The sequence below is a fragment of the Muscardinus avellanarius genome (assembly GCF_963383645.1).
Source record: "Muscardinus avellanarius genome assembly, chromosome: 6".
NCBI classification, from domain to species: domain Eukaryota; kingdom Metazoa; phylum Chordata; class Mammalia; order Rodentia; family Gliridae; genus Muscardinus; species Muscardinus avellanarius.
In genome coordinates, this window is record NC_137791.1 from 18,830,587 (window position 1) to 18,857,483 (window position 26,897).

Consider the following 26,897-nt stretch of genomic DNA (forward strand, 5'->3'; position numbering starts at 1 on the left):
GTGGCCTCGCTGGCCTCCCGAAGCCTCTGCCCGGCTGGAGGATTGAATGAAAAGGGAGAACTAGCCCTGGCTCCAGCTCAGGTACCTGCCTGGAGGCGGGAGGCAGCTTCCACTGGGCAGAGCTGCTGGGAGCTTTCTCCTTTGAGCCCAGACCCCAGCCAGCAGGGAGAAGGAGTTTGCACATTTCTGTCTTTTAGAAACCCTGGTTCCCTGGCTTATAGGAGATCGGCTATTCTGTTCCCCTCCTACCTTCCTGGATATTCCTGCTCAATCTCCCTCCCACCTCTCTCCTGCACCTTTTCTTTTATCACTATTAATTCTCTCTAGAAAATTTTACCCAGGTCACAGCTTCAAAATGCTGAAACCTATAACTTCATATGGCATATTAGGTTCTACAGAGAAACAAAACCAATAGAATATATATATATATATATATATATATATATATCACATACATATATATAATATGTATGCATATGCATATATGTATATGTCTATGTAGATATATGTGTAGATATATACATACATATGTGTAGATATATATATATATGTGTGTGTATAATATATATATATATATATATATAATCTCTTCTAATCATCCTATTTTAAGCTTCCTAGGACAATGTAACAAATTATCAGAACTAAATTTCCTAAATAGAAACATATCTTCTCATAGCTTCTTAGAGTCTCTCACATAGAGATGTGAGAGAATGCACACACACACACACACACACACACACACACACACACACACACACACGTATAGGTTCCTGTGACGATGGGGCTGAGTGAGAAGTCCCGCTATCTGCCATCTGTAGCTGGGGATGCAGGAGAGCTGACGGTGCAGTTGGAAGGCCTGGGAGCTGTGGAGCCAATAGCATAGATTCCAGTCTGAGACTGAATACTCAAACCCACTGGTGCCCAAGATCAAGGGCACTGCCCCACCCGTCTGGCAGAGCTGCCTCCTCTGACCCTTGTGCTCTGTTGAGACCCTCGGTGGACTGGATGATGCCCACCCTGCTGGGAAGGGCCAGCTCCTTTATTTCACTAGTTCCAATGCTAAGATCCAGAAACACTCTCACAGATACATCCAGGATAATGTCTACCACGTCTCTGGAACCTTCTCACTCCGTGGACAAATGAAATGAATTACCACATGGGGTATTTCCAATCTAGCCTCTCTCTTCGAGCCTACACCTCTGTTCAGTACCCTTAAAAATGTTCAAACTCAGCAAATCCCAAACTGGGCTCTCCATTTCCCCCACGATTGGGTGTCTTTCTCTACCTCAGTGAAAGACACCAGTATCCTTCCCACTCCATAGCCACGAGCTTGGGGCCCATCACGACACCTCGGTCTCCTTTACCTCCTATTTTCGGTCTGGTAGTAAGTCCTTCATGACTTTCGAATCTGTCTACTGATGTCTGTCTTCACTACTACCGTTCAAGTCCGGAGAATTAGATTAGTGCAATAATAATAAAAGCTAGCAATTGAAGGCTTATTAGATATCAGGCAGACGCTTTTTTAAAACTTTACATCAATTATCTCTTCTAATCACCCTATGTATTAGTTCCCTAGGGCTGACACAGCAATTACCACAAACTAAATGATGTAAAAGAACAGAAATTTATTCTCGCGGACCTTTGAAGGCTGGAAGTCTGAAATCAAGGTGTGGGGTGGTGCAGCGACCCCCGGAGGCCCCTGGTGAGGAGGCTTGTTTGCTCCTCCCAGGCTTCTTTGACTAGTAGATGCATAACTGCAATCTCCACTCTCATCTTCATACAATCTCTTCATGGTGTGTGTGTGTGTGTGTGTGTGTGTGTGTGTGTGTGTGTGTGTGTGTGTGTGTGTTTTACTCTCTCAGTTCTCCTGCCTGTTTTAAATCCTCTGCACTTTTCTCAAAATAAAAGCTTGTCTTTCCATGTAGAGCTGCCACTCAATCAGTACAGAATCATTTCATCTTAAGATCCTTAAATTAATGATATCTACATTACTAGGTTCCAGGAATTCAAAAGTGGACCTTCGTGGTGAGCTTCCACTTAACCCACCACACACCATACAGTGAGCACAGTTATAAGTCCCACAGGATACCTGAGGAAATTGAGATGGGAAGAATTTTTTTTTTTTTTGGTGGTACTGGGGTTCCTGGAAACCCTTCTACCTCCGGGCTACACCCACCGACCTATTTTTTTTTATACTTTTTTATTTGGAAACAGGGTCTCTTAAGCCAGCCAGGCTGGCTTCGAACTTGTGCTATCCTCCTGTCTCCGCCTCCCAAGCGCGGGGATTACAAGCGTGTGCCACCACGCCCGGCGAGATGTGAAGAATTAAGAGACTTGCTTATGGTCATACATGAGACTCACAAGTATTTCCCGAGAAACAATTTCAATACGTTTTTTGCAAGAGGTAACAGTATCCAGAACATTTTCACTTTGATGTCAAAACTAATTTCTTCAATGCTTTCATTGCTAGACTATCCTATAGCACTTGATTATAAAATATGCCAAAATCTCAACCTCAGGGCATCAATTCTGTGGATAAATTTGTCACATTTGATACTGTTATTAATTGTCACACCCTTTGCAACAAAACATTATTGGGAACAATCTAAACACCACCAACAGGACATGGTTAGATATCCCACACAATAGAATGCCATGTGGTCCGTTTAAAATGAGGCATGTCAATAGTTAATACTAATATTGTATATTTAAAATTTACTAATAGGGTATATCTTTGTTCTCATAAAACTGAGTCGATTGTGAGGTGATGGATGGACTGATTGGCTTAATATAGGTAACTGTTTTCCACTGCACACATACATCCAAACATCACATTTTGCATCTTCAATGTATATAATGTTTAGCTGTCAATTACACCTCAATAAAACTGAAAAATGAAAAAGAAAAGCGAAGCATGTCTAGATATATAAGAAAGAAGTTAGCCCCAGGTGCAGAATAGTGTCTAAAATGCTATCATCTTATACATAACAAAAGGACACATTTACATACACTTGTATGCTATGTATGTATAGAATACTTTGGAAAGACTAGGCAGACATTTTAAATGTGCTTGTCTTTGGAAAAAGAACCGCAAGACTCAAGACTGAAGTGGGGGAAGATTTACCTTTCCTTGTGGACTCTATTGTATTGTTTGAATTTATTTTTCCATGTGATTTCAGAGGGAGAGAAAGAAGGGGGGAGGGAGGAGGAGGGAAGGGAGAGAATTATTCTATGAACTATTTTTCACCTAATTTTTCACTTTAACCTCCTAATGCATCTCATCTTTCACCTGACAATTTCTTTCCCAACACACTAAGTATGTTCGTGTGGAGTGGCAAGTGTATGTGCACACATGTGTGCACACATGTGTGTCTATTTATAATATTCTGTCATCTTGGACTGTCATGTTTTTTTCCTATAGAGCTCTTACTCCTCAGAAGCATTTCTGTGCAAGCTCCCTGGTCCTCAGTCTTGGAACCAACCACTTTTCTCTCTCTCTGCTCAGTAATCCTTCGTTCATCCTACTTTGGATTATGATTACATTTCCCAGTTGGTTCTCCTTATTATATTAACTCTTAAAGGAAAGCGTGCATCTTGTTGGTCTCAACATTCTCCAAAGTACCTGGAACAATTTATTATATTTTTATTTTTTGGTACTGGGGATGGAACCCAGGGGCATTCTACCTCTGAGCTACACCCTCAGCCCTATTTTTTTATTCTTTATTTTGAAACAGGGCCTCACTGCATTGCAAAGGGCCTCCCTAAGTAGCTGAAGCTGTCCGCGAACCGTGATCCTCCTGTCTCAGCCTCCCAAAGCCTGGGATTACAAGCGTGCGCCACCACGCCCGGCTCCTGGAACAAATCTTTGCTGAATGCCTATCATTAACTGAAAAATATTAAACAGGAGGGACATCTAGAAACATCCAAAGTCTTCTCTGATGATCAGTTGTAAGGAAGCTAGAACAAAAGATCCGGCCTAATTATAGACTCCTACTTAGCACACATATCTAAGGAAACAAACAAGACTCTTCCAGCTAAGCAGTAAGCTAATATTGTACATCAGAAAGATTATTACAGGAGACACATATGAAATGAGGCGGGAAGCTCCACTTTAAGTACATTACAGGTAAGGAGAGGAAAGAAAAACGACTTCAGTGATAATCCAAGAAGTGATAGCTATTGAGAGTTTTATTTGTTTGTGTTTCAGCCCCACAAAGCCTGGTCACAAAATAGGCAAAACGCTAATGATGAAGCAAGCCGCTTCCCAGACAGGGCTGACCATGCGCCACACTCGCGCCCCTCCCCGCATGCTAATGATCCGCATCAGTGCAACTCTGTGTTACTTCACAGCCACGTTCTGTTTAAGTAAAATGGCCCCAATCATGTTATACAATTACCACAATTTTTTTTTTTTTCATACTGGGGATGGAACCCAGGGGTATTCTACCTTCGAGCTACACTCCCTGCCCTATTTTTTTTTTTTTTTTTTTTGCAGGTCTGGGGATGGAACCCAGGGGCATTCGACCCTTGAGCTACACCCCCTGCCTTATTCTTTTATTCTTTATTTTGAAACCAGGTCTCACTGAGCTGCAGAGGGCCTCACTAAGTAGCTGAGGCTGTCTTTGAACCATAATCCTCCTGTCTCAGCTCCCGAATGCTGGGATTACAAGTGTGCGCCACCACGCACCACCAGTGATTTTTGTTTTTACTGTTTACTTTTAACTGTCCTTTAGACATTTTTCCTCTTGTCCTTGATGATATGGGAGTAAGCAGGGTCCTATCACCTCATATACTTCACTTTCATTTATCCTAAAGCCTCTGATGGTAACTGACTATATTCTACCTTCTATAAACAATCAAATCCACTTTATCATATTTCTAATATATTACTACTGTTTTTTTTTTTTTTTTTCGGTACTAGGGATGGAACCCAGGGGAATTCTATCTCAGACCTATACCCCCAGCCCGATGGTTTTTTTTTTTTTTTTTTTTTTTGGTGGTACTGGGGTTCCTGGAAGCCCTTCTACCTCCGGGCTACGCTCCCAGACCTATTTTATATTTTTGAAACAGGGTCTCTTACGCCAGGGCGGCTGGCTTCGAACCTGCGCGATCCTCCTGTCTCCGCCTCCCAAGCGCGGGGATTACAAGCGTGCGCCACCACTCCTGGAGCAGCCCGATGTTTTATTCTTTATTTTTTTTTTGAAACAGGGTCTCACTGAGTTGTAAAGGACCTCACTAAGTAGTAGCTGAGGCTGTCCGTGAACTGTGATCCTCTGGTCTCAGCCTCCCGAATGCTGGGATTACAATTGTGTGCCACCATGCCTGGCTTGCTATTCTGCTTTAGTCTCTACAAACAGGCACACGAATGTCAAGTCCATTACATTTCTGCCACTCTTCTAGGAGCATGTTATAATGGGATAACTAAAATGTCAACAAGTGGAAGTTGACTTCAACTTACTCTTAGCGCGGTTTCATATTCTTGCGCGGCAAAGTGTGCTAAGCCCAAGTAGTAGTAAGCTTCCCCTTCCATCTTTCTGTCATTTCCTAAAAAGAAGATGTAGAAACATCACTATGGTATTAAAGAAACCACTTTAGTATAACTAACAGAATTCTTGTTTTTTTAAGACAACAAGTATTTATTATTTTAAAGAGTATACAACTTTTTCATGTAATTATTGGCCATTTGTATCTTTTCTTTTGTGAGAAGATTGGCAAATTTTGTCAATTTGATGACTCAATTGCTTATTTCTAAATTGAGTTATTTTTAGTGTAAAGTCTTTTAAGTTCTTTGTGTATTCTAGATATTAGTTCTCTATCAGAGGAATAACTGGCAAATACTCTTCTCCTATTCTGTAGGCTCCTCTTTAGACTGGAGGAACAAAAGACCCAGAATAGACAAAGCATTTCTCAGCAATAAGAGCCATGCAGGAAGCATCACAGATTCCTAACTTCAAGTTATACAACAGAGCTACAGTAATAAAAACAGCATGATATGGGCATAAAAGCAGACACACAGACAAGTGAAAAGGAACAGAAGCTCAGAAACAAATTCACACACTCTTAGTCAATTGATTTTCAACAAAGGTGTCAAATACATATGCTGGAGAAAAGAGCCTTTTCAGCAAATGGCAAATGTTGGGGAAACTGGTTATCCAGTTGTAAAAAAATGGAACTAAATCCTTACCTCTCACCCTGCACAGGAGTCAACTCAAGATGAATCAAAGGCCTGGAAATTAGACCAGAGACTTTGAAGCTACTAGAGGAGGGCATAGGTTTAACACTCCAACATATAGGCACAGGTAGAAGCTTCCTCAGCTAGATCACCATAGCCCATGAAATTAAAACAAGAATTAACACATGGGATGGCATTAAACTAAAAGGTTTCTATTCACCTTTTTGCAAGGAATGTTTCACCCTTTCTAATTTATGTGAGATATATTTTATCCTGAGATATATGCAATTCTTTATCAAAGCAAAATGTATAAAGGTAAACCATATAGTTAGTAAGACATACATGTTGCTATTTGAAAACTGTATAATTTATTTGCATTTTTATACTAAGGTAACACAAATTTAATATATTTTAAAGGCCCATGATAAGTTCTTATTTTAAGGGTGAGTGCTATTCTCTTTCCACTTTGGGAAGTTACTGGCTTCTGCTCTCCCCTCTCTCCTCCTGGTCAGTGCAGAGGCCAACAGATCTACACTTGGTTTGGTTCTTTGGGAAGCAGCCTTCTGAGTCCTGCACTCCCACCATGAAGGACTTCAGGAATTAGCCATTCTTCTCACTGCGGCTCATTGAAAGACATCAAGAAAAGGGCGGCAGAAGCCAATGACGCATCTTTATTTCTTTCTGTGCTGTTATATTGCAGAGAATTATACCACAAGGTCGCATCCTGACCAAGCTGATGGTGCTGGTGATGTATCCTGGGGGATTTAGACTCTTACAATTCAGCTGGACCTAAGTTCTTCATTACAGGTTCATAGGTGCTAGGATAGGGCTGGGACTAGGGGAGGGAAGGGTGGAGTAGAAGGAAGAGGCTGCGGCAGGAACTAGAACTTGATTGTGTGAACAGGTCTGTGCTCGCTGAGCTGACCGGCCACTGCACTGTGCTGTGCTGGCAACTGCCTGGGCAGGACATGCCACTGTTTGCATGGAATCTGATGTAGAGGAAGCTCAGAGAAACAGGACAGTCTACCCCTGCTGACAGACTTTGAGGCAGCTACTTGAAACAGTCAGGAAACACCAAATATGAGTTCTGAAATTGTACTTGAATGTGATCATTTTTTCCTATGTATTAATTGAGATAAAGTTAAGGTCAAATGAAGACAGAGAAATAACAGGATAAGGTCAGTAAAAGTCAAATTAATAGCAACAAAAATAGGGACTACCTTTGAAATCTTAGTACTATTTAATTCATATGCATATCAAAACTTTGATTCTAAGCCGGGCGTGGTGTCGCACGCTTGTAATCCCCGCGCTTGGGAGGCAGAGACAGGAGGATCGCGCAGGTTCGAAGCCAGCTGCGCGCGCTGGCTTAGGAGACCCTGTTTCCAAATAAAAATGCAAAAATAGGTCTGGGAGTGTAGCCCGGAGGTAGAAGGGCTTCCAGGAACCCCAGTACCACCAAAAAAAAAAAAAAAAAAAAAAAAAAAACCTTTGATTCTAAAGAAAAGAGACAGAAAATAAGCCATGTACACAGTAAACTCTGTGGTAAGTTATATAGTGATCAATCATTAATCTGGGAACGTAAAGCAGGGTAAGGGAAATTGGGAAGGTTAAGGACAGAGAAGGCAAAGTAGTTTCCACTACTAAATATGTTTGTCAGGATAGACTTTACAGAAAAGATGGTATTCACAATAAAGTGAAATTAAAAATATATATCAGAAAGCAATTTGGGAGACTCACAAATACATGGAAATTAAACATACTTTTAGATAACCAAAGGGTCAAAAAAGAAATGACAAGGCAAACTATAAAACTTTGAAATAAATAAAAATGCAACCAACCAAGACTTATGGTTTACAGCAAATGTAGGGTACAGGGAAATAATTATAGACATAAATGTCTAGATTTAAAAACCTAAAAGGTCTCCTTGCCTTTCAAGGCTAGAAAAAGATTATTCAACTAAGCCCAAAGAAAAGAGAAAGAAAGAAAAATGATAAAGACTAAAATGGGAAAAATAAAGAATATTAAAATAATAGGAAAAAAATAAAAAATTGACTCATTGATGAGGTCAGCAAAATTAAACCTATGGCTACTTAGACTAAGAAATATAAGGAGGAAAGTCTCAAATTATTAAAATTGGGAAAGAAAAGAGGAAAAATAAATATAGGTTTCATAGAAGTTAAAAGGATTATAAGGAAATCTATGGGCAATTTTATACCAACAAGTTAGACAACTAGGCAAAATGGACAGATTCCTTGAAGACATAAACTAGTCTCACTAAGTAGCTGAGGCTGGCTTCAAACCTGTGTGATCCTCCTGTCTCAGCCTCCCAAGCACTGAGATTACAAGCGTGCGCCACCACGCCTGGCCCCGTATCATTTTATGATTCAGTATTACTTTGACATCAAACAAAGCCATCTCCAGTAAAAACAACCCTGCAAACCAATCTTCCTCAATAAAATACTAGTAAAGCAAATTCAGTAATATGTGAAAAACGTAGAAACAAATATTTATTAGTTTCAAAAGATATTAAAAACTATCACATCACAAGAAGCAAGTTTTCTCCTGTTCTATGTATCGGTTCTTTGGGAGATGAGAGATGTTTTCTAGTAGGAGGCTGCCTGGCAGGTTCTTGCCATTGGAAGAGATCCAAACAACCTTCCCTTTTCTGTAAACCTTACAACTCAGCAAGCGTAAATGTAAAGCAAAATATCTTTTCTAGTATACGGGCCTTTACATCAAAATTCTCATGTAACTTTCCATGGGACTAAAGTTTGCTGCTGGAATTGATATAAGAGCTAAGATTTATTGCAGTGTGTATCCCTTTGAGAAGGTACAAGATCATCATTTATTCAAAAGCAGTTCATTTAATGGGATATGTCTTTCAATTAGGATGATTTCCTGTAAATATTTCAATTAATAAACAGAATAAACTAAGATGCTTATTTTTACTCTTTTTTTTGTGTGTGGTACTGGGGGTGGAACGCAGAGGCTTTCTACCTCCAGGCTATACTCCCAGACCCATTTTATATTTTATTTGGAAACAGGGTCTCACTAAGTTGCTTAGAGCCTCACTAAGTAGCCGAGGCTGGCTCCGAACCTGTGTGATCCTCCTGTCTCAGCCTCCCAAGCGCAGAGATCACAAGCATGCGCCACCACGCCCGGCTTATTTTTACTCTTTAGTAAATTAAAATTCATACCCAGAAAGTCAGTCCTGTTTATTTCAAAACTATCTGTTACTTAATAAGCCAATAAAATATAGCCATAAACTAATAAAGTTTGGTTCAAGAGTATCTATCTTTTTTCTCTTTTGTGGATAGGCCAATATAATTTACTAATAGTAAATTCCTATCTAGTAATACAATATCCTTGCATGTCATAAATTACAAGCTTATAGGAACATGCTTCAACTTTTCCCTTCTATTTCATACAGACGAAACTGATACCGAATGCTAAGGACAGAATCAGCTCTCCCAAGAGCTCTTTTCCTGCTAAAAGTGTGTGTGTGCGCATCACCTGGGGCCCTTGCTAACCTGTAGAATCTGATACAATCTGGAGTGAGACCTGAGATGCTGCTTTTATAACATGCTTCCTGGGGATGCTGATGGTTCTGGTCTAAAGGCTAGACTTTGAAGCAAGGATCTAAAATATATTAAAGTCTTTTTTTCCCAGTTGTCAGAATATTTCTCATAATGTCCCAGTATCTGATTATCAGAAATTTATAAAAGCTGGAATGTCTCTCAGACTACCAGATACATACAGCTTTCACACACACACACACACACACACACACACACACACACACACACACCCTTAAGTTGCAGATGACCTTAGCTTCTCATTGTGGGTCCCTTGTTTTACAACATCACCCCCAGTGGATTGTAATTTTGGAGATAAAGCTTTCAAGAAACTAATGGATTTCCTGTTGTCAGCACTAAGGCACCTCTGTTTTACAGTGAAATGCGAAAGTATATTGATGGCATTTGTCTTTGCATTTCATAGGAAATAATCACCCCAACGCTTGGCGATGTTTACTTCACTCCTGGGAGAACCAGTGTCTGTCCATTAAAGGAAGCGATGCGAGCGGCTTCTCTTCCACCCACCTTCTTTGGCGATTTCGGAGGCTTTTATTAGAATTTTGATGGCCTGTTTGTATTCTTTATTTTCCAGCATTTTGTCTGAGAGTAATCTGTAAGTCCTCAGGAGACTTTCGCAGGACAACAAGTTGAGAAAGCGGCCCGTCTCGTCCTTCCATAGCCGGCCCTGCGTCAGTTGATGGAATGCTTCATAATGCTCGGCAGCTTCCAGAAGCTGACCTGAAGAATAAAAGCCATTCATAAATAGGAAGCACAGGCCAAAACATGTTTTCAGAAATTTGGCATTTATCTTAGCTTTACTATCCAAGTTGGGGGAGGAGTGTGGAGGACAGTAAGGGTTTCTAAGGCTGAAAAGGAGTTAAACTGAGAAAAGAGCTATTGCCAGTAGGACCTCAGATTCATCACTGATCCTGAGTATGCACCTGGAGAGGGATGTGCTTCAGCTAGTAGAGATGGACCAGGGTTGCGTGCATTCGGGAGCAGTGTGAAAAAGTCCAGTAATAATTCTCAATCACAATCACACCGGCTCACATTTACTGACCAGAGTGGATGAAAGGCACTGGGTTATGTGCTTTACAAGCAGGCTCCATTTAATCCTCAAAACTATTCTAAGGAGCTGGACTATTGCTATCCCATTTTACAGAAGAGAAAGCTGAGGCTTTGTGAGGTTTAGAAATTTGCTTAAGATTGCATGTTTATGCCTATATATGTTGTATCATTTGCACCTCACTGTGATGTATATATAATCAGCACTATATAAAAGCATAAAAGTACTTTCATTGGTGCATTGTCATTATATTATTGTAATTGTATTATTGGCAGCTCCAGGAAATTTTCTCCGGAGACTGTGTTCTTAACCTGTATTCTGCATTGCTCTATCAAGAGATGGCAATTTCTTCATTCTTAGAAACAATTTAGGTATCTTGAAAAAGGAGGCATCTGTTACAAATTTCAAATCCAAATAGTATGATCTTTAAGCTTCTTCGTAAAAGTTTGAGGAAGGCATTTGTGTACCCTGTTTAGTTTTAAATAATTAGAATGTCATTTAGATGTCTTTCTGTAGTACACATTATAATATGTTCCAAAATGTATCTTCTCAAAACCCAGATTCGAGTTTGCAGTTCCACACTAAAGAATTATATTTTACTTGGGAATCGCCCTGTCCAAATGCTCTCAATATCCTGTGCTGCAAACAGTCCTCAATGATATTGGAGCTACATCATTGCACTTAACTGGGAAAAGGCTCCCACCTCACCCTCCACTGTGGCGGTTAAGGATGAACGCAGGCACAAGCAGACAGCCTGTTCTTAGCCCATCTCTGCTACTTTTTTCTTAGCCTCAGGCTAATTATGGCCTCTCTATGCCCTAGATTGTTATCCTTTAAACTAGGCTCATAGTGGAACTGTGCGCTATGGTGAGAAATGAGTGTACACATGCTGAAAGTGCTCAGTAAACACACCTGGTGTCATCTGGTACAGTAAGGACAGTTCTAAAATATCTAATAGCCAATTGAAATAAAACCACTACTTTGTTACATTCTTTATGTCCAACTTGTGATTCCTGCAAGAAAACAAGAAATCACTTGAGTTCTTATCACCAACACTACCCTAAGTTAACCTCTGCAGATCCTATTAGGTGAATCTATTTCTTCAGATATGTATTCTGGATAGTGTGGGTTGGAGCTACTGCCACGATTACTGCATATGATTGATGCCTCTCTATTTGTTGCACTGAATTGATTGTCAAAAGTAGCGTTAAAGAATGCACACAGATATAAGAATAATATTCTCACAGACAGACAACCAACAGTGGTTGCCATCAGCAAACGGTCGATCTAATACTTCAAGAAAGACCTGTCCGGTCTGGGTCTTTGTCATTCCATCCTGGAGAGCATGTCAGGGAAGATTTCGACAGCGGGCAACGGGTGCTGTAGAGCTGTTCACAAACTTACCTTGTGAAGTTTTCACATGCCAGGAGGCGACAGAGTCATAAATTTAATATTACAGGAGAATATTTCATTACATGGACCATTATGATCCCATTTTACAGCAGAGAAAGCAGAGGTTCAGTCAGGTTAAGAATTTTGCTTAAGATTGCATGTCTATGCTTATGTATGTTCATGATAAGTGAAAATAACAGAAAACATCAAAAAACATTTACAAAACCTGGTCTCTGGGAGGTAGGATTACAAGTAATGAATGGTTTCTTTTCTGACTTCCTATTTTCTTCTCAAGTTTTTTCCTTTTGCTTATTTGCATTTTCTAAAGTTACCGTCATCAAAACATGATTATTTTGTAAGGAGAAATATACAATAAAAATAATTTAAAAAATCATGCCTGATCCCTTTTTTCCCTTTGATACAAAGGCTCAGGTTGAAGTCCACTCCTTGAATCTATCTTTTCTTTGAGCTGACAATTTTTTTCTTACTTCCTACCAAATCAAGCGTAGTTTTTCATCCCTGTCCTGTAGCACCTCTTGCCAGAAACACCTTCCTCCAAATACCCATGACCCTCATTTTTTTTTTTTAAACTAGAACGGGGCACTGCCATACCCGTGTGTTATGTTTCCTCTGTTAACTATATTTCTGCCTGCAAATTTTAGTTCTGTGTCCCTGGAAAGATGTATACAAAACTCATTTTTTCCCTCCAGTATCCATCTATTCATAAAGTATAGATACATATTTCTTTGGGGCCATGTGAATAGGGAACCCTGCTCACAGGAAACTAAGAAAACCAGGTAGTTCCAGAAGAAAGAAATAGGGACCGTAGAAAGATGAAGCTTTAGATAACTGGATTAGTTCAAATGAGATGCTAATGAGATAGAAGGTTGCAAATAGGAAATAAGAACTGGTATCCCTGCCCCAAATTTGATGTATATGGGGGCAGAAAGGGGAGAGGAGGGCTGAAGAAGGGAAAGGAGAGGTGGGGAAAAGGACAGGGAATTGAAGGTGGGAAAAGAGGAGAAAGGTTGGGACAGTGTAGAGGAGAAAGGTTGGGACAGTGTTTTAGTATTCCTTGTTTTTTTTTTTTTTTTTTTTTTGCAGTTCTGGGGATTGAATCCGGGGACATTGTATCTCCGAGCTACACCCCCAGCCCTTTTTTAGTCTTTTTTAATTTTTGAAACAGGGTCTCACTGAGTTACAAATAGCCCTGCTGAGTAGCTGAGGCTGTCCACAAACCACCATCCTCTGGTCTCCACCTCTGGAATGCTGGAATTACAAGCGTGCATCTCCATGCCCGGCTTTGGTATTCCTTGATAGCAAGGATTCCCTCTGTGCTGTTGAGTTCCGAGGTAACTGTTGTTAGGTTTCCTGCATTGGTGTCTAAGAAAGGATGAAGTCAAGGAGGTTCTTGGGATATTGCTTTTGGTTGGTTACTACAGATAACATCTTTGAGATAATTAGAAACAGTCTTTTTGGCTGCAATGGATTTTGGCTAGCACTTTGGGGGCTTCTGTCCATGTACCGATTAGCTAATGATTCTTGGCCAAGGTTCAGCTCTCGAAAGGTTCTACTGGAAAAGCCTGAAATACTTGGGTAAAAGAGAACAGAAAGCTGAAGATGGTGGTGCACATCTGTAATCTCAGTGCTTGGGAAGCTGAGACAGAAGTTTGCAAGTTTGAGGCCAGCCTCAGCAACCTACTCAGCAACTCAGTGAAACCCTGTTTCAAAATTAAAAAAAAAAAAAAAAAGCCTGGCATGGTGGCACACACTTGTCATCCCAGCATTTGGGAGGCTGAGACCGGAAGATCATGGTTCGTGGCCACTTAGCTACTTAGTGAGGTCCTTTGAAACTCAGTGAGGCACTGTTTCAAAATAAAGAATAAAAAAAGTAGGGCTGAGGGTGTAGCTCAGAGGTAGAATGCCCCTGGGTTCCATCCCCAGTACCACTAAATAAATAAATAAATAAATAAATAAATAAATAAATAAATAAAATGGGCTGGGGATGTAAAACTTAGAGTTAGAATGCTCTTGGTTCAATGTCCGGTATCACAAAAACAAACAAACAAACAAACCAAACAAACAAAAAGACAGGAGAGAGAGGTAGAATAGGGAATTATACTTTCCCTAAGGTCTGCTAGGCATTGGTCAAAACAGAAGATTTCTTCTCCATACATTATTTTACTTAACCTTCTCCAAACTGGTGAAGTAAATATGATTATGGCTTTTTCACTAGAGGAGAAACTGAAACTTACAAAGATCAAGCGGTTCAACTATGTAGGTCTTAAAATAAATAATGACTAGGATCTAAACTCCAGATTCTTGAAAACCCATACAACTGGGTCTACCATATCTGATACTAATCAACAAACCAAGAGAAAGAAACTTAAAAATGGACTAGTATAATTCTCTATTAAAACAATACTTGTATCACAGAATTTCCAGACTCTTCTAGTTCTATGATTCTGTCTGTGACTTAACAGTGTCACAGGTGACCTTTAACAAAAGTATAGATATTAACAGATACCCGCCCCTCTGTTCTTCTGATTGCTTTCTGAAGGAATCGAATGTATATGTAACCAGCTACATCTAAATTCCTTGTTTGCCCTAGACCATGTTCCTAGGGACGCCTGGGATCCCTCAGCTGCCCCAGGCTCAGCCACCTGTGGCCTCATTCAGCTATTCATGGTCTCACCTCCTGTCTTTCACCACGTGGCTGCAGATGAGGCCACTGGGTTCTGGCCAGTGCCATTTAAATGCAAGTGACTACACAGAACCTTCCAGTCTTTCTCATCTGTAGGAATTCATTCCTAACATTATTTGGTGTCAGCAAATAAAGTCGCGAGCATTGATCCGAACTAATGTTTTTTGTTTTTTTCCCGAGTCTGGGGATGAAACTCGGGGGAATTTGTCCTCCAAGCAACACCCCTGCCCTATTTTTTATTCTTTATTTTTGAAACAGGGTCTCACTAAGTTGTGAAGGGCCTCACTAGGTAGCTGAGGCTGTCCGTGAACCGCGATCCTCTGGTCTCAGCCTCCCGAGTGCTGGGATTGCAGACGTGTGCCACCACGCCCGGCTGACCCGAAGTACCTTAAGCCCACACATGACTTGGCTGCGCTTTCTAAAGGCCAGTCAGAATTCGAAGGTGTGTACTGTGATAGAGGAAAACACTTGATTTAAACATATTACAAGACATGCCTGTGCTAGGAAAAAAGCATATTAATTTAAATATGCAAGTGTTTCCTTTAAGGTTGACTCACGGTAATAAGGTTTCCATGCAATTTCTACGTCCATCTGTGCCTAGGACCTCACCAATGATCTTGCTTTCTGCATAAAAGTTCTGATGTTGATTAGACATTTATTCAGACATAATGGATCCTGCATTTTATCTGGAAATTTTGAATTCAGTGTTCCTGAGGGATCTTGTAGAAGGCCATAAATCATCTTGACAAAGCTAAGTGAAAATATCAATGAAGATAATGAACCAGATTTTCAAATGCGGCTCACAGCATCCTTTTATAACTTCTTCAGAGTGTCCGTCTACATCTACCCTCTATTACCATATAGTAAACTATAGTATACCACAGTCAAGTCAGTTTCTAGATCCCTCTACCTATCTCTTAGAAGGAGAAGAGCAAGTATACAGTTGCCCAAAGACTGCCCTCATCTGAAATTATTAAGTGTTAATGTTATTTTCCACTGGAAAAGAGATATGATTACACCCAGGTATCACAAAAGTAAAACTTAACAAAAAACCTGACATTGTGATACATGCCTGTACTCTCAGTACTTGGGAAGCTGAGACAGGAAGATCATATGTTTAAAACTAGTCTCAGCAACTTAGCAAGGCCCTTAGCAACTCAGTGAGACCCTTTTCCAAAATAAAAATAAAGTAGGGCTGGGAGTGTAGCTCCAAAGTAGAATGCTCCTGGGTTCAATCCCCCAAGTACCTCAAAGGAAAAAAAAGAGAGAGAGAGAGAGAATGGAAAAGAGAGAGCCTGGAGAGTATTCCTTGAAGTTAAAGGTGTCTAGATGGGAATTGGTTTCACCATGTTATATTGGAGTCATCACCACTGTGAATAAGATCACAGCAGAGGCTATGATGTGGAAAACACACCTACTATCCACACACTCAATACCTGGAATTCCTGGTTCCACACCAGGCAAAGAGTCAGGTCACCCACTCATATTTCATGTGAGTCAGGCAAGAAAAGAGAGTCAGTCTTTCACTGGAGGGACAGGATGGTCCTCCCTGGATACCACCAATAGTTTATTTCAATAATATGAATTAGTAACAGAAAATACGGCATAGGAGAACATCATATACAACCGTATAAAACAAGAGTATCCAGGGAAAGCCCGAGCCTCAGCTTTCTTTTATATTTTTTGACAATTATACAACATCTACAAAGACAACTAGGAGTTCAGCATGCATTTCTAGTTTTCCACCCAAAGGAAAGTGCACTCTTAAAGCTACTACCAGGGAGTTTCACTTTATCTAAAGCCCGCACGAGCAAGAAAACCATTCATTTATTTAAAAACACAAACAAAACCCAGGCCATGTTGTAAACTGCAAAATGCTTGGTAGGATGTTAAGACAAACACCATGTAGAGAAAATCAGATTTTATCTATTTGGATATGATCCAAATTGTTGCTTACCCCTCTTCTCTGCACAACATCTCTGGAAGTTTATAGATATTTGTTGTATCACAGCAGATGTCTAGAACAAATATTAAGCAAAGGAGAATGTATATGATCTCTCCCATTTTAGTTTTTTTTAAAGTAGGAAGATTGACTAGATATTAACACAAATGGGTTTAAATGTGAAGCTGCCATAAAAGCAGGAACATAAATGTAATTCTCCCAGCCGCTATTTTGATGCACATTTTTGATTCCATGAATATTTTATGAAATGGCCCAAACTAAAGCCATATAACATTCCTGCATTACTGATGCTTGCGCCCGTAAGCTACGAACATTAGAGGAATGATTGAGTGCATTAAAATGAACTCATTCAGCAGTGCATTGATTACTTGAAGGGGGAGGGAGACAAAAAGAGAAAGAGAAGAAAAAAAAAGAAAAGAAAAAAGAAGTTTTTTCGCTTAAGAAAATAGCACGCAAGTCCAAAGTTTGCCATGTAATAAGGGCAAAAGCAAGTTTGAATAAAATAATATTGCATAAATAAAGTGTGACTCTCTCCAGACCTGGCATTAATTAGGCAAGGTGTTAATTATGCCCAAAGATGGCTGCTGGTATTGTTCAGGTAATTTCAAATGTCACAATCTCCAAGATGCATATAGACTGGCCTGTTTTAGCTCCATGTATCAGCGACTCTGAAAGTAGCTAATTATTTCCTTTTCTATCAACTTGTACATTTGCCAGTAAAAATAATGCTGCAGAAACAATTGCAGGAAAATAATTTGACAGGTCCATAAGGCCCATTTCTCCAGCAGCCTGGTCGACGTCTTAAGCATATTTAGCTCTAAATTGTGCACATTTGTGGAGGACTTTGGGGAAATATTCCACTTTAGTCTAAAACAACAACCTAAAGGAACAATAAAGCTTTATGTATATTATATTACATTTTAATCTGGAACCGCTGGACATCTTTGGCATAAGTTACTATTCTGTACCGTGCAGACATAAAATCCGCTGGAAACAATATTGAACAGTAGCAGAAAGAAGAATGTTATTGTCCTTTCGTAAAAACAAAAGGCATCGCTTTCCATTTCGGCTTAACTGTGGGAGCAATTTATTTTATCTTTCAGTTTTTACATTCAATTATGATAATTATAACAGCACTGTGTTTGCTGAAATACTTAAGGCCTCGCCACACTTCCAGGAAACTATCGCTTTATCTCCTGTAGGAGGAGATTTGTTGTGTGTTATAATCCTCTGCTCACCATCGCAAAATGGAATGCTGGAAAACAAAGATTTTGTTGTGTAACTCAACAGCCTCCCTAGTAAACTGGGGAGCAAATGTGCCCATAACTTTTGAGTAGTTAGTCTAAGATGCTATTTTGAAAAAAGACTCTTCTTTTTATCATTCTGAGCACTGATTTCAGGTGGGCACCCTAGGAATCCCACCACACACTGGATAGATAGTGTCGGTCACTAAGTCAGACAATGGAAAGAGTCCTTTTGAAATCAGGAAGGCTGGTGTGGGAGAACTCACCATGGCCGTTGTGACTATTGTTGGCAAAAACAGCACAGGCTAATTTTCCAAAATCCAGAAAATCTGTCTTGCCTTCTAAAATATTCTGGAGGAATTGATAATAACTATTGTTTATGATTTTAGATAGCTGAGCTGTGTCAATGCATAAGTTTAATTGCTTCATGCCAACAGACCGCCTATAGTCGGTTTCTATCTCAGCTCTATAATTTCAAGGGATTAAGTATTAAGCACTTCACCTCTTAAAAGTGCATAATTGAAAGACATTAAATGTACTCGAGAAATTAAAAAGCTTTAAAATATCAAACATTTGGAAAAATGTATTAATATAAAATTAATACTAGTCATTAATTAACCTTGTAGTGTGTAGACTTTACTATTTTCCTTGTATATAATTTTACTTTCATGTTTTCATTTTATTTAAAAAGATGAGCCAAAAGCACTGATAGGCATAAAAGTCTGAGGGGAAAAAATTCCAGATTGACATTAGGTTTATTTATCATTTTTATCTGAATTCCGTATTGCTTATGATTCTAAATGAACTACATTAAATCTGATTTGCATGTGTTTCTATGAGCACAGATTAGGATGAGGAGCTTGGGTACCAAAGCCTAGGTCCTAAGGATTGAAACCGGAGGTGAGAGAGAATGAACTTTCCCTCCTCCACATCCTTGTTTTGATGGACAATGAACATAGGATATTTGGAATAAGAAAAAAAAAAAACCAACAAAACAAAACACTGAAATACCTCTTTACTTGACAGTAGAGAGGAAGAAACAATAGTTGAATATTTATTATGTGCCAAGGACAATACTAGCTAATGTAAATATACACATATGTATATATATGTAAAAGACATATAAAACATACATATAAAGCTACTATGTAAAACATATATGTATATAGTACATATATACATAGGCACATGTGTAATACATATACGTTTTACATATATGTGTATATATATTTATATACACACCTTGCTAGCCCTTAGGTGTTGGTGTCAATGTGTCAATTTTCTGTCCATATTTTAGAGATGAGAAAACCAAGACTCAGCGGTTGCCTTGCCTAAATTCATATACCAATTAGATGGCAGAGTCATCTGTATTGCTTTGTTTTGTTTGTTTGCTGTTTGTTTTTTTGAAATGATTCTGGATGGACCCATTCTATGGAATGTAAATATTAGAAAATGGTGTCACTTATTCAGATTAAATACCATTTAAAGACACCAACAGAAAAGAACTTGGTCAGACTCCATCCCCGCGTTCCTTCGGCTCCTGGTCAGACGTACCTCTGCAGGGATATTTCTGGGGCAGCGCCTCTGCCTCTCCTCAGCCGGCCAGAGGAAGCCCTGCCCCAGAACCGTTTCTCCCGTGAAGAACTGCAGGCGAGGTGCAGCTACTCAAGCCTCCTTGCGAAGCTTTGAAACAGAAAAACCTGCTGCAGAGCCGGTGCCTCTGAACGAGGCTTTCTCTCTGTGCTATTCGTTAAACAGTAAATAATTAAAACCCCCTGAAAAAGACAGGTAAAATACAAGCAGCAATGCCAGTAACACAGACATGAAAGAGAAGGAGAAGAAAACGAATTTTAAAAAAAAGCAAGGAAATAATTCATTTGAAGCTCTAATAAAGTTTCATTTGCAGTCTTGTTTAAAGATATATCAGGCTTTAGGGATGTAACCTAATTACATTTTTATTCCGAGTCCCATTCAAAAGATCTCGGACTTTGATTCTTTAACACAGATCAAACATGGTATAATTTTATCATGGCTATCAATACTTAAAAAGGATCTCTTCATTAAATACCATAAGGTCTTATGAATGTGTACGTATAGTAGATGGAGGATAGACTGGCAGGGCTCAGAAAGGAACAATTATTTTATACAGAAACAGCAAAAAGTTTTAAATGATTAGATTCAATTTTATGGGAAAATAAAGCGACTGTTTCTGAAATGGGTCTAGTCGGATGCGTCTTAGAAAATGTGTATTAGGAACCAGTTTCCAAATCCATTTGTGAAATTTCTGCCAAAAATGAAGTATGAACAGTAGTAGTCAGAAGTCGTGTGCCTAGCTGTCACTCAGAGATGTTAGGGGGGTGCTTTGGGCAGGCCCGCAGCGGACCCCAAGCCCCCAGCTTCCCCCCCCAGCTCTTAGGACTGGTATATAGGAGTCATCAAGCTTCAGATGAGACACTTGTTTGACTGGTTTTATCCTACCTCCTTCTGGGAAACTTGAATGGAATCATAGATTTCCTCTTCCAGAGAATCTTTAGGGAAAAGTTTCAGCGGTTTATAAATATGTGTGTTTGGAGAAGGGGATAGGAATGAATGCATAGGATTTTGTGTGTGTGTGTGTGTGTGTGTGTGTGTGTGGTAAGGGGGACTGAACCCAGGGGCATACTACCTCTGAGCAACACCCCAGCTCTTTATTTTATTTTATTTTTGTTTGGAAACAGGGTCTTTCTATGTTGTTGAAAGTCTCACTACATTACTGAGGCTCTCCTCAACCCTGCAACCCCCCTGTCTTGGCCTCCCAAGTACTGGGATTACAAGTGCATGCCACCATGCTTGGCTTATTTTTTAACTGTAAGAGGGGAAAAAAGTTTCTAATGAACTGGCTTAGTTGTACTAAAGGTGTGAGTGGGATTTAGATGCCCCTACAGGAAAACCTAAAGAGAGCTTTGGGAGTTCTTACTGGAGTCTGTTTGTTTGTTTTTTCTTTGCCCTTCAAATATCTATGGTACTGACCAATAAATTTATTTTTCAAGACTAAATACCTAATAAGATGTCCATTGTCAGTTTAACTGTCATTTTATCTTGCAGCAACCTGTATCTACGGGAGGCTTTATTGTTATAAATTTTAAAAGATAACAACTTAAATAAAAAGTGAGTCATTTAAAGCCAAAATAATCATGATTGTCAATATTTTTTCATAGCAAATTATAAAGATGTTACTGCCTCACTATTGTTAGTACATGAATAAAAGGTAGCTGACGAAGGCAAAGGAAGGTTTCAATGTTCATACTCATGACCAGCTCACATATGAGTTTACCAGGGACTTTGGTGGTTCTAACACCAAAAGTCACGAGTCATGGAAATTCCCTCAGCCCCAGGCAAACTGGGACGATAATCATCCCACAACTGGCTTAGAAGAAAAAAGGACTTTGAGCATATAACTCAACAAAGCAAAAAAGTAATATTTAGCAAAAACATAATGCAACATATATTTACTCATTTTGCAGGCAAAAATATATCAGCAGGAATAAAACAGTACAGGGAAAAAAATCTTTAAATATTTCAAACAATGACACCATTAATCACTCAAAATATATTTATTTTGCTCAAATTTAATTCTACTGGCTTTTCTACATCCATTCATAACTTTTACACAAATTGCAGAATCAAATATAATTTTTCTCCTCATCTAGATGATTTTACTGCAATACTTCCCATATGTATATTTTCATAACTGCGTTTTGAAAGGCTGCATATTGTCAGATTACCTTCCAAACCATTTAAATGATTCACAACATAACCAGCAATGCGCACAAGTGTTACTTTAAAGAAACATGATTATCATGACTATTTTGCAATTTTAAGAAGTGTTAAATGGTTCTTCACAATTATTCAAATTGATTTTTAAGAAGCGGCTTATTTTCTCTGTAGTCATTATATTTCCCCTTTGGTGAATGGTCTATACCCTTGTCTATTAAATTACAATTGCTTTAACGTTTTTCTTCCCAAGTGATGTACACTTAACATAGAATACAGCTACTAATTCTTTGTTACTCGCGGTGCATAGAAAGTTGTGTTTCTCTTTTTCCCAACCTCTGCCTTCCATCTACGTAACGATGCTGTCTCCTTTGCTGCGATGTCTGCAAAGGGTCCTTCCCTTGCACCCACTGGGTGACAGACCCAGCCCCTGTCCTCACATTTCTCCATGCTCCTACATCTCCCACTGCTCATTTCCCCTGTTACAGGTTACTCCGCCACAATTACCGAGCGGCCCAATTCACACTTGTACTGAACTGACAAGAGGCTTTCCCGAGTCATTCAACCTCCTGTTCCCACTGACTCTGTTTTACCCATCTTCCCATCTTTTTGAGTTTTCTCTCTTGGATCTGGAAGGCCTCTGTATTGTCTTTTTTCTTTTTTCTTTTTCTTTTTTTTTTTTTTTTTGTGGTACTAGGGATGGAACCCTGAGGCTTTCTACCTCCGGGCTATACTCCCAGCCCTATTTTATATTTTTATTTTGAAACAGGGTCTCACTAAGTTGCTGAGAGCCTCACTAAGTATTAGCTGAGGCTGTCTTCGAACCTGAGAGCCTCACTAAGTAGCTGAGGCTGTCTTCGAACCTGCGCGATCCTCCTGTCTCAGACTCCCAAGTGCGGGGATTACAAGCGTGCGCCACCACGCCCGGCTCCTCTGTATTGTCTTAACCTTGAAGAAGTCAGCTTTCTTAAAGATCCATCTGAAGGTGTATAATCCAGACCATCTAGAAAAGTAGTGTGGATTAAATACTGAGGGCATTTGTCCAGCGCTCACGAGTCTCGGGCTGGGTGAGCGGCTGAGGACAGAGGCCTGAGGCAAATGGCTTGGTTGGCTGGCAAGTGGAAGGACATTCAAAGAAAGACACAAATTTTCTCTTGCTAGTTTTGTCTGGGGCAGTCCTGTTTCAGAAGCCTTTTCTTTCTTTCTTTCTTTCTTTTTTTTTTTTCTTTTGCAGACCTAGGGATGGAACCCAGGAGCATTCTACCTCTGAGCTACACCCCAGCTCTATTTTTTATTCTTTATTTTGAAACAGGGTCTCACTGAGTTGAGAAGGGCCTCATTAAGTAGCAGCTGAGGCTGTCCGCGAACCGCGATCCTCTTGTCTCAGCCTCCCAAATGCAGGGATTACAAGCGTACGCCACCACGCCTGGCTCAGAAGCCTTTTCTTATAATTTAATTTTAATAAAAAAAATCACAAGGAAAATAAACCTAGCTCAACTTTGTGTCCTCTCTGCCTAGTACATTTTTTCTTTTTTTCTTTTTCTGGTGTGTGTGTGGGGGGCGGTACTGGGAATAGAACCCAGGGGTACTACTTCTGAGCTGCAGGACCACCTCTTATTTATATTTACTTTGACAAGGTCTTGCTAAGTTACTGCACGGGGCCTCAAGTCCACAATCCTGCTGCCTCAGCCTCCCAAGTACTGGGATCATAGGTGTGCACCGCCGTGCCTGGCCTGAACAAATCTTTGTACAGGAAGGTTGTGTTAGTCAGCTTCTCAGTGCTGTGGTCAAAACACCTGACAACAATCGCCTGGAGGATGACAAGCTTATGTGGGCTCACTGTTTCAGGGTGCCGGTTCCAATGGCCAGCTGCGTTGCTCTGGGTGGGAGGGCGTGGCAGAGGAGAGCTTCTCGGCTCCTGGCAGCTGGGGAGCAGATTGGGGGTAGGCCAGGAGGAAGATAGCTCATTCCAGGGCATACCCGCAGTTACCCACTTCCTCCAAGTAGGTCCCACCTTCCAATCAGCTGTCAAGTGGACGACTCTACTGATGAGATCAAAGCCCTCAGAGTGTCATCTCGAAGCCCACCTCTGAACTTTGCTGCACCGGGGACCATCCCATCAACACAGGAGCCTTTTGGGGAACATTCCAGATCTAAATCATAGCAGAGGTAGCTCAGGGTAATGGAAAGACCATGGAACCTAATATCTGAAGACACAGACAGGTTCCCCTCCTGGCTCTGACACATTGTAGTTGTCATTTAATATTATTCAGGCTTATAAAACAATAAAACCCTACAGTAGATGGCATGAATGAACCGTAAGAATATGATACTAAATGAAATACTCCTAGCCAGGCGTGGTGGCGCACACCTGTGATCCCAGAACTTGGGAGGCTGAGATGGGAGGATCTCAGGTTCACAGCCAGCCTCAGCAACTTATCAAGGCCCTCAGCAACTTAGTGAAGACTGTTTCAAAAAAAAAAAAAAAAAAAAAGCTTAGTGGTGCATTCTTGTAATGACAGCATTTGGGAGGCTGAGACAGGAGGATTGTGGTTCCTGGACAGCCTCAGCTACTTAGTGATCCCTTTGCAACTCAGTGAGACCCTGTTTCAAAAATAAAGAATTAAAAACAGGGCTGGGGGTGTAGCTTGGAGGTAGAATGCCCCTGGGCTCTACTCCCAGTACTTCAAAAAAGAAAAAAGGAAGGAAGGAAGGAAGGAAGGAAGGAAGGAAGGAAGGAAGGAAGGAAGGAAGGAAGGAAAAAATAGGGCTGGGAGTGTAGCTCAGAAGTATAATGTTCCTGGGTTCAATTCCCAGTAACAATGAAAAATGAACGAATGACATAAGAACAAATCCTCAGCCATGGAAGGACAATACTGCACGATTCCACTTATATGAGAAATCTAAAATAGACCCATAGAAGGAAAAAAATAGAATGTCGGTTGCCAAGGACAGGCAGGAGGGGGTCTTGGGGAGCTGCTGACCAATGGGTATAAAGTGTCCTTTATGCAAGATGGATGACAGTGCCTGTGGATAATAATATAGTGAAACTTAAAAATCTGTTAAGAGGATAGATCTTATATTAAGTATTCCTAACCACAATAAAATAAAATAAAAATGAGTATAAAAAAGAAAGACCCAGGCGTGGTGGCACACGCTTATAATCCCAGCATTTGGGAGGTTGAGACAGGAGGATCACAGGTTCATGACCATCTGATCTGTTCTGTATGTCTGAATGTTACTCATAGTCAGTCTGAAGAACTATGCATAGAGAGAATAGTGTCTGTGTTGAGTTCAACACAGGGGAACGAGGTCCAGCATGGGTATCGGGCTCTCCACATTCGAGTCTAGCACCTGCTTAGGAAACTGTACGGCCACGGTAGAACTGGTCAATTACTGTTTCATCTTACTCATCTATGGAATTAGCATCTGGGCTAGATTACTTTGAAGATGGAATATGGATTTAAAATTCATCCATTTAAAAGAATTGAACAACTAAATTTCCCAACCCAGCTTTAATTTTTATTTTTGAAATAGTGGGGATGAAACCCAGGGGCATTCTACCTTTGAGCTACACTCCCACCCTATTTTTTATTCTTTATTTTGAAACAGGGTCTCACTAAGTTGCAGAGCCTCACTAAGTAGCTGAGGTTGTCTGCAAACCGTGATCCTCCTGTCTCAGCCTCCCAAGTACTGGGATTATAAGCATGCCTCACCACACCCGGCTCCACTTGAGATTTAAAACAATTGTGGGCTACTTTCCAAATACATCCCTCAGCACCTGAAATTCCAAGGAGACAAGCTTTTCCTGGTCCTCACTGCCATTCTTCTAACATCTCTTCTTGGACATCAGCTTTCAGGGCTTCTAAAAGACACTTATGAAAGATTAGTCACCAGAGGACAATTCCTGGCTGCTTCCCTTCTCCAGCTGGGTGACTGTTGTTCATGTGTTAGCTCATTTGTACGAAGGAGCCCAACCTCAAGGTGGAACATTAGGGACGTGCAGAAAAGCCTCCACGCTCCCAAGAAGCAGCTCTCTGCATGCACAAGCAATCTTACCACGCAGAAAGGTAACGGGGGAGCCGTCGATGGCACAGAGCCCCCCTTCTCCATGTCTGCATTGTTTATTTCTGCTGTACTGGGGATTGAACCCTATTTTTTATTCTTTATTTGAAACAGGATCTCGTTGAGTTGCAAAGGGCCTCACTAAGTAGCTGAGGCTGGCCTCAAACCACATTCCTCCTGTCCCAGCTTCCCAAATACTGAGATTACAAGCATGCACCACCACGCCCAGCTTTGCATAATGTTTTGAGGAAAAAGATAAAAGAAATCTTGAACACAAGTGGAACAGGTGGTTTGGCTTCTTAATCAAAAAACATGAACCCAAAGAAAAAGCAGTTTACAAAGTTTTTCTCCTTGCAGTGTGGTAGACTTGCACTGTCCTTGTAGACCTGCAGAGGGACCTTGGAGAACACAAACCGTGAAGCAGAAGATTGAGGACTGAGGTGGGTCTTTGGGAGTTACAAGGGGAGGGGACCAGGTGAAAGAAGATGCCACCAGAAAGAAAAGAGCAGTGGTGAAGCTGAGGAAGTGGGCCGGGCGTGGAGGTGAGCACCTGTGATCCCAGGACTGGGGAGCCTGAGACAGGAAGATTGCAAGTTCGAGGGCAGTCTCAGGAATGTAGCAAGACTCTCAGGAACCTATTGAGACCCTGTTTCAAAATTTTAAGAAGGGCTGGAGGTGTAACTTGGCAGCAGAATGCCCTTGAATTCAAGCCCTGGAAATAATAATAATAATAATAATAATAATAATAATAATAATGATAGAGAGTTACTGAAGCATTGTGGCTCCTCTGTGATGGGTGCACCCTGGCAGCAAGAGGGAATGTCAAGTGGGAGAGGGAGAGCCACCTTCACACAGGCCCAGGTGCCAGGGAGCACAGACTCTTCACTAAACCCATTCACCCCAGAGCAGGCTCTGAAGACCAGAACTGGTTCTTTTAACAATTAAGAGGAGCACAAAGAGGTT

The 26,897-nt window shown here is 40.5% G+C and overlaps 1 protein-coding gene across 1 annotated transcript in view; it reads right to left on the reverse strand.

Moving 5' to 3' along the window:
• Nucleotides 1-26,897, reverse strand: part of TTC29 (tetratricopeptide repeat domain 29) — a gene marked incomplete at both ends in the record, with an annotated part of 125,811 nt that overhangs the window by 54,164 nt on the left and 44,750 nt on the right. Inside the window, 2 exons of the mRNA XM_080697152.1 lie at nucleotides 5,459-5,544; nucleotides 10,273-10,485. Of these exons, the coding sequence (XP_080553278.1) occupies nucleotides 5,459-5,544; nucleotides 10,273-10,485 (299 nt within the window). The remainder of the gene's footprint in view (nucleotides 1-5,458; nucleotides 5,545-10,272; nucleotides 10,486-26,897) is intronic.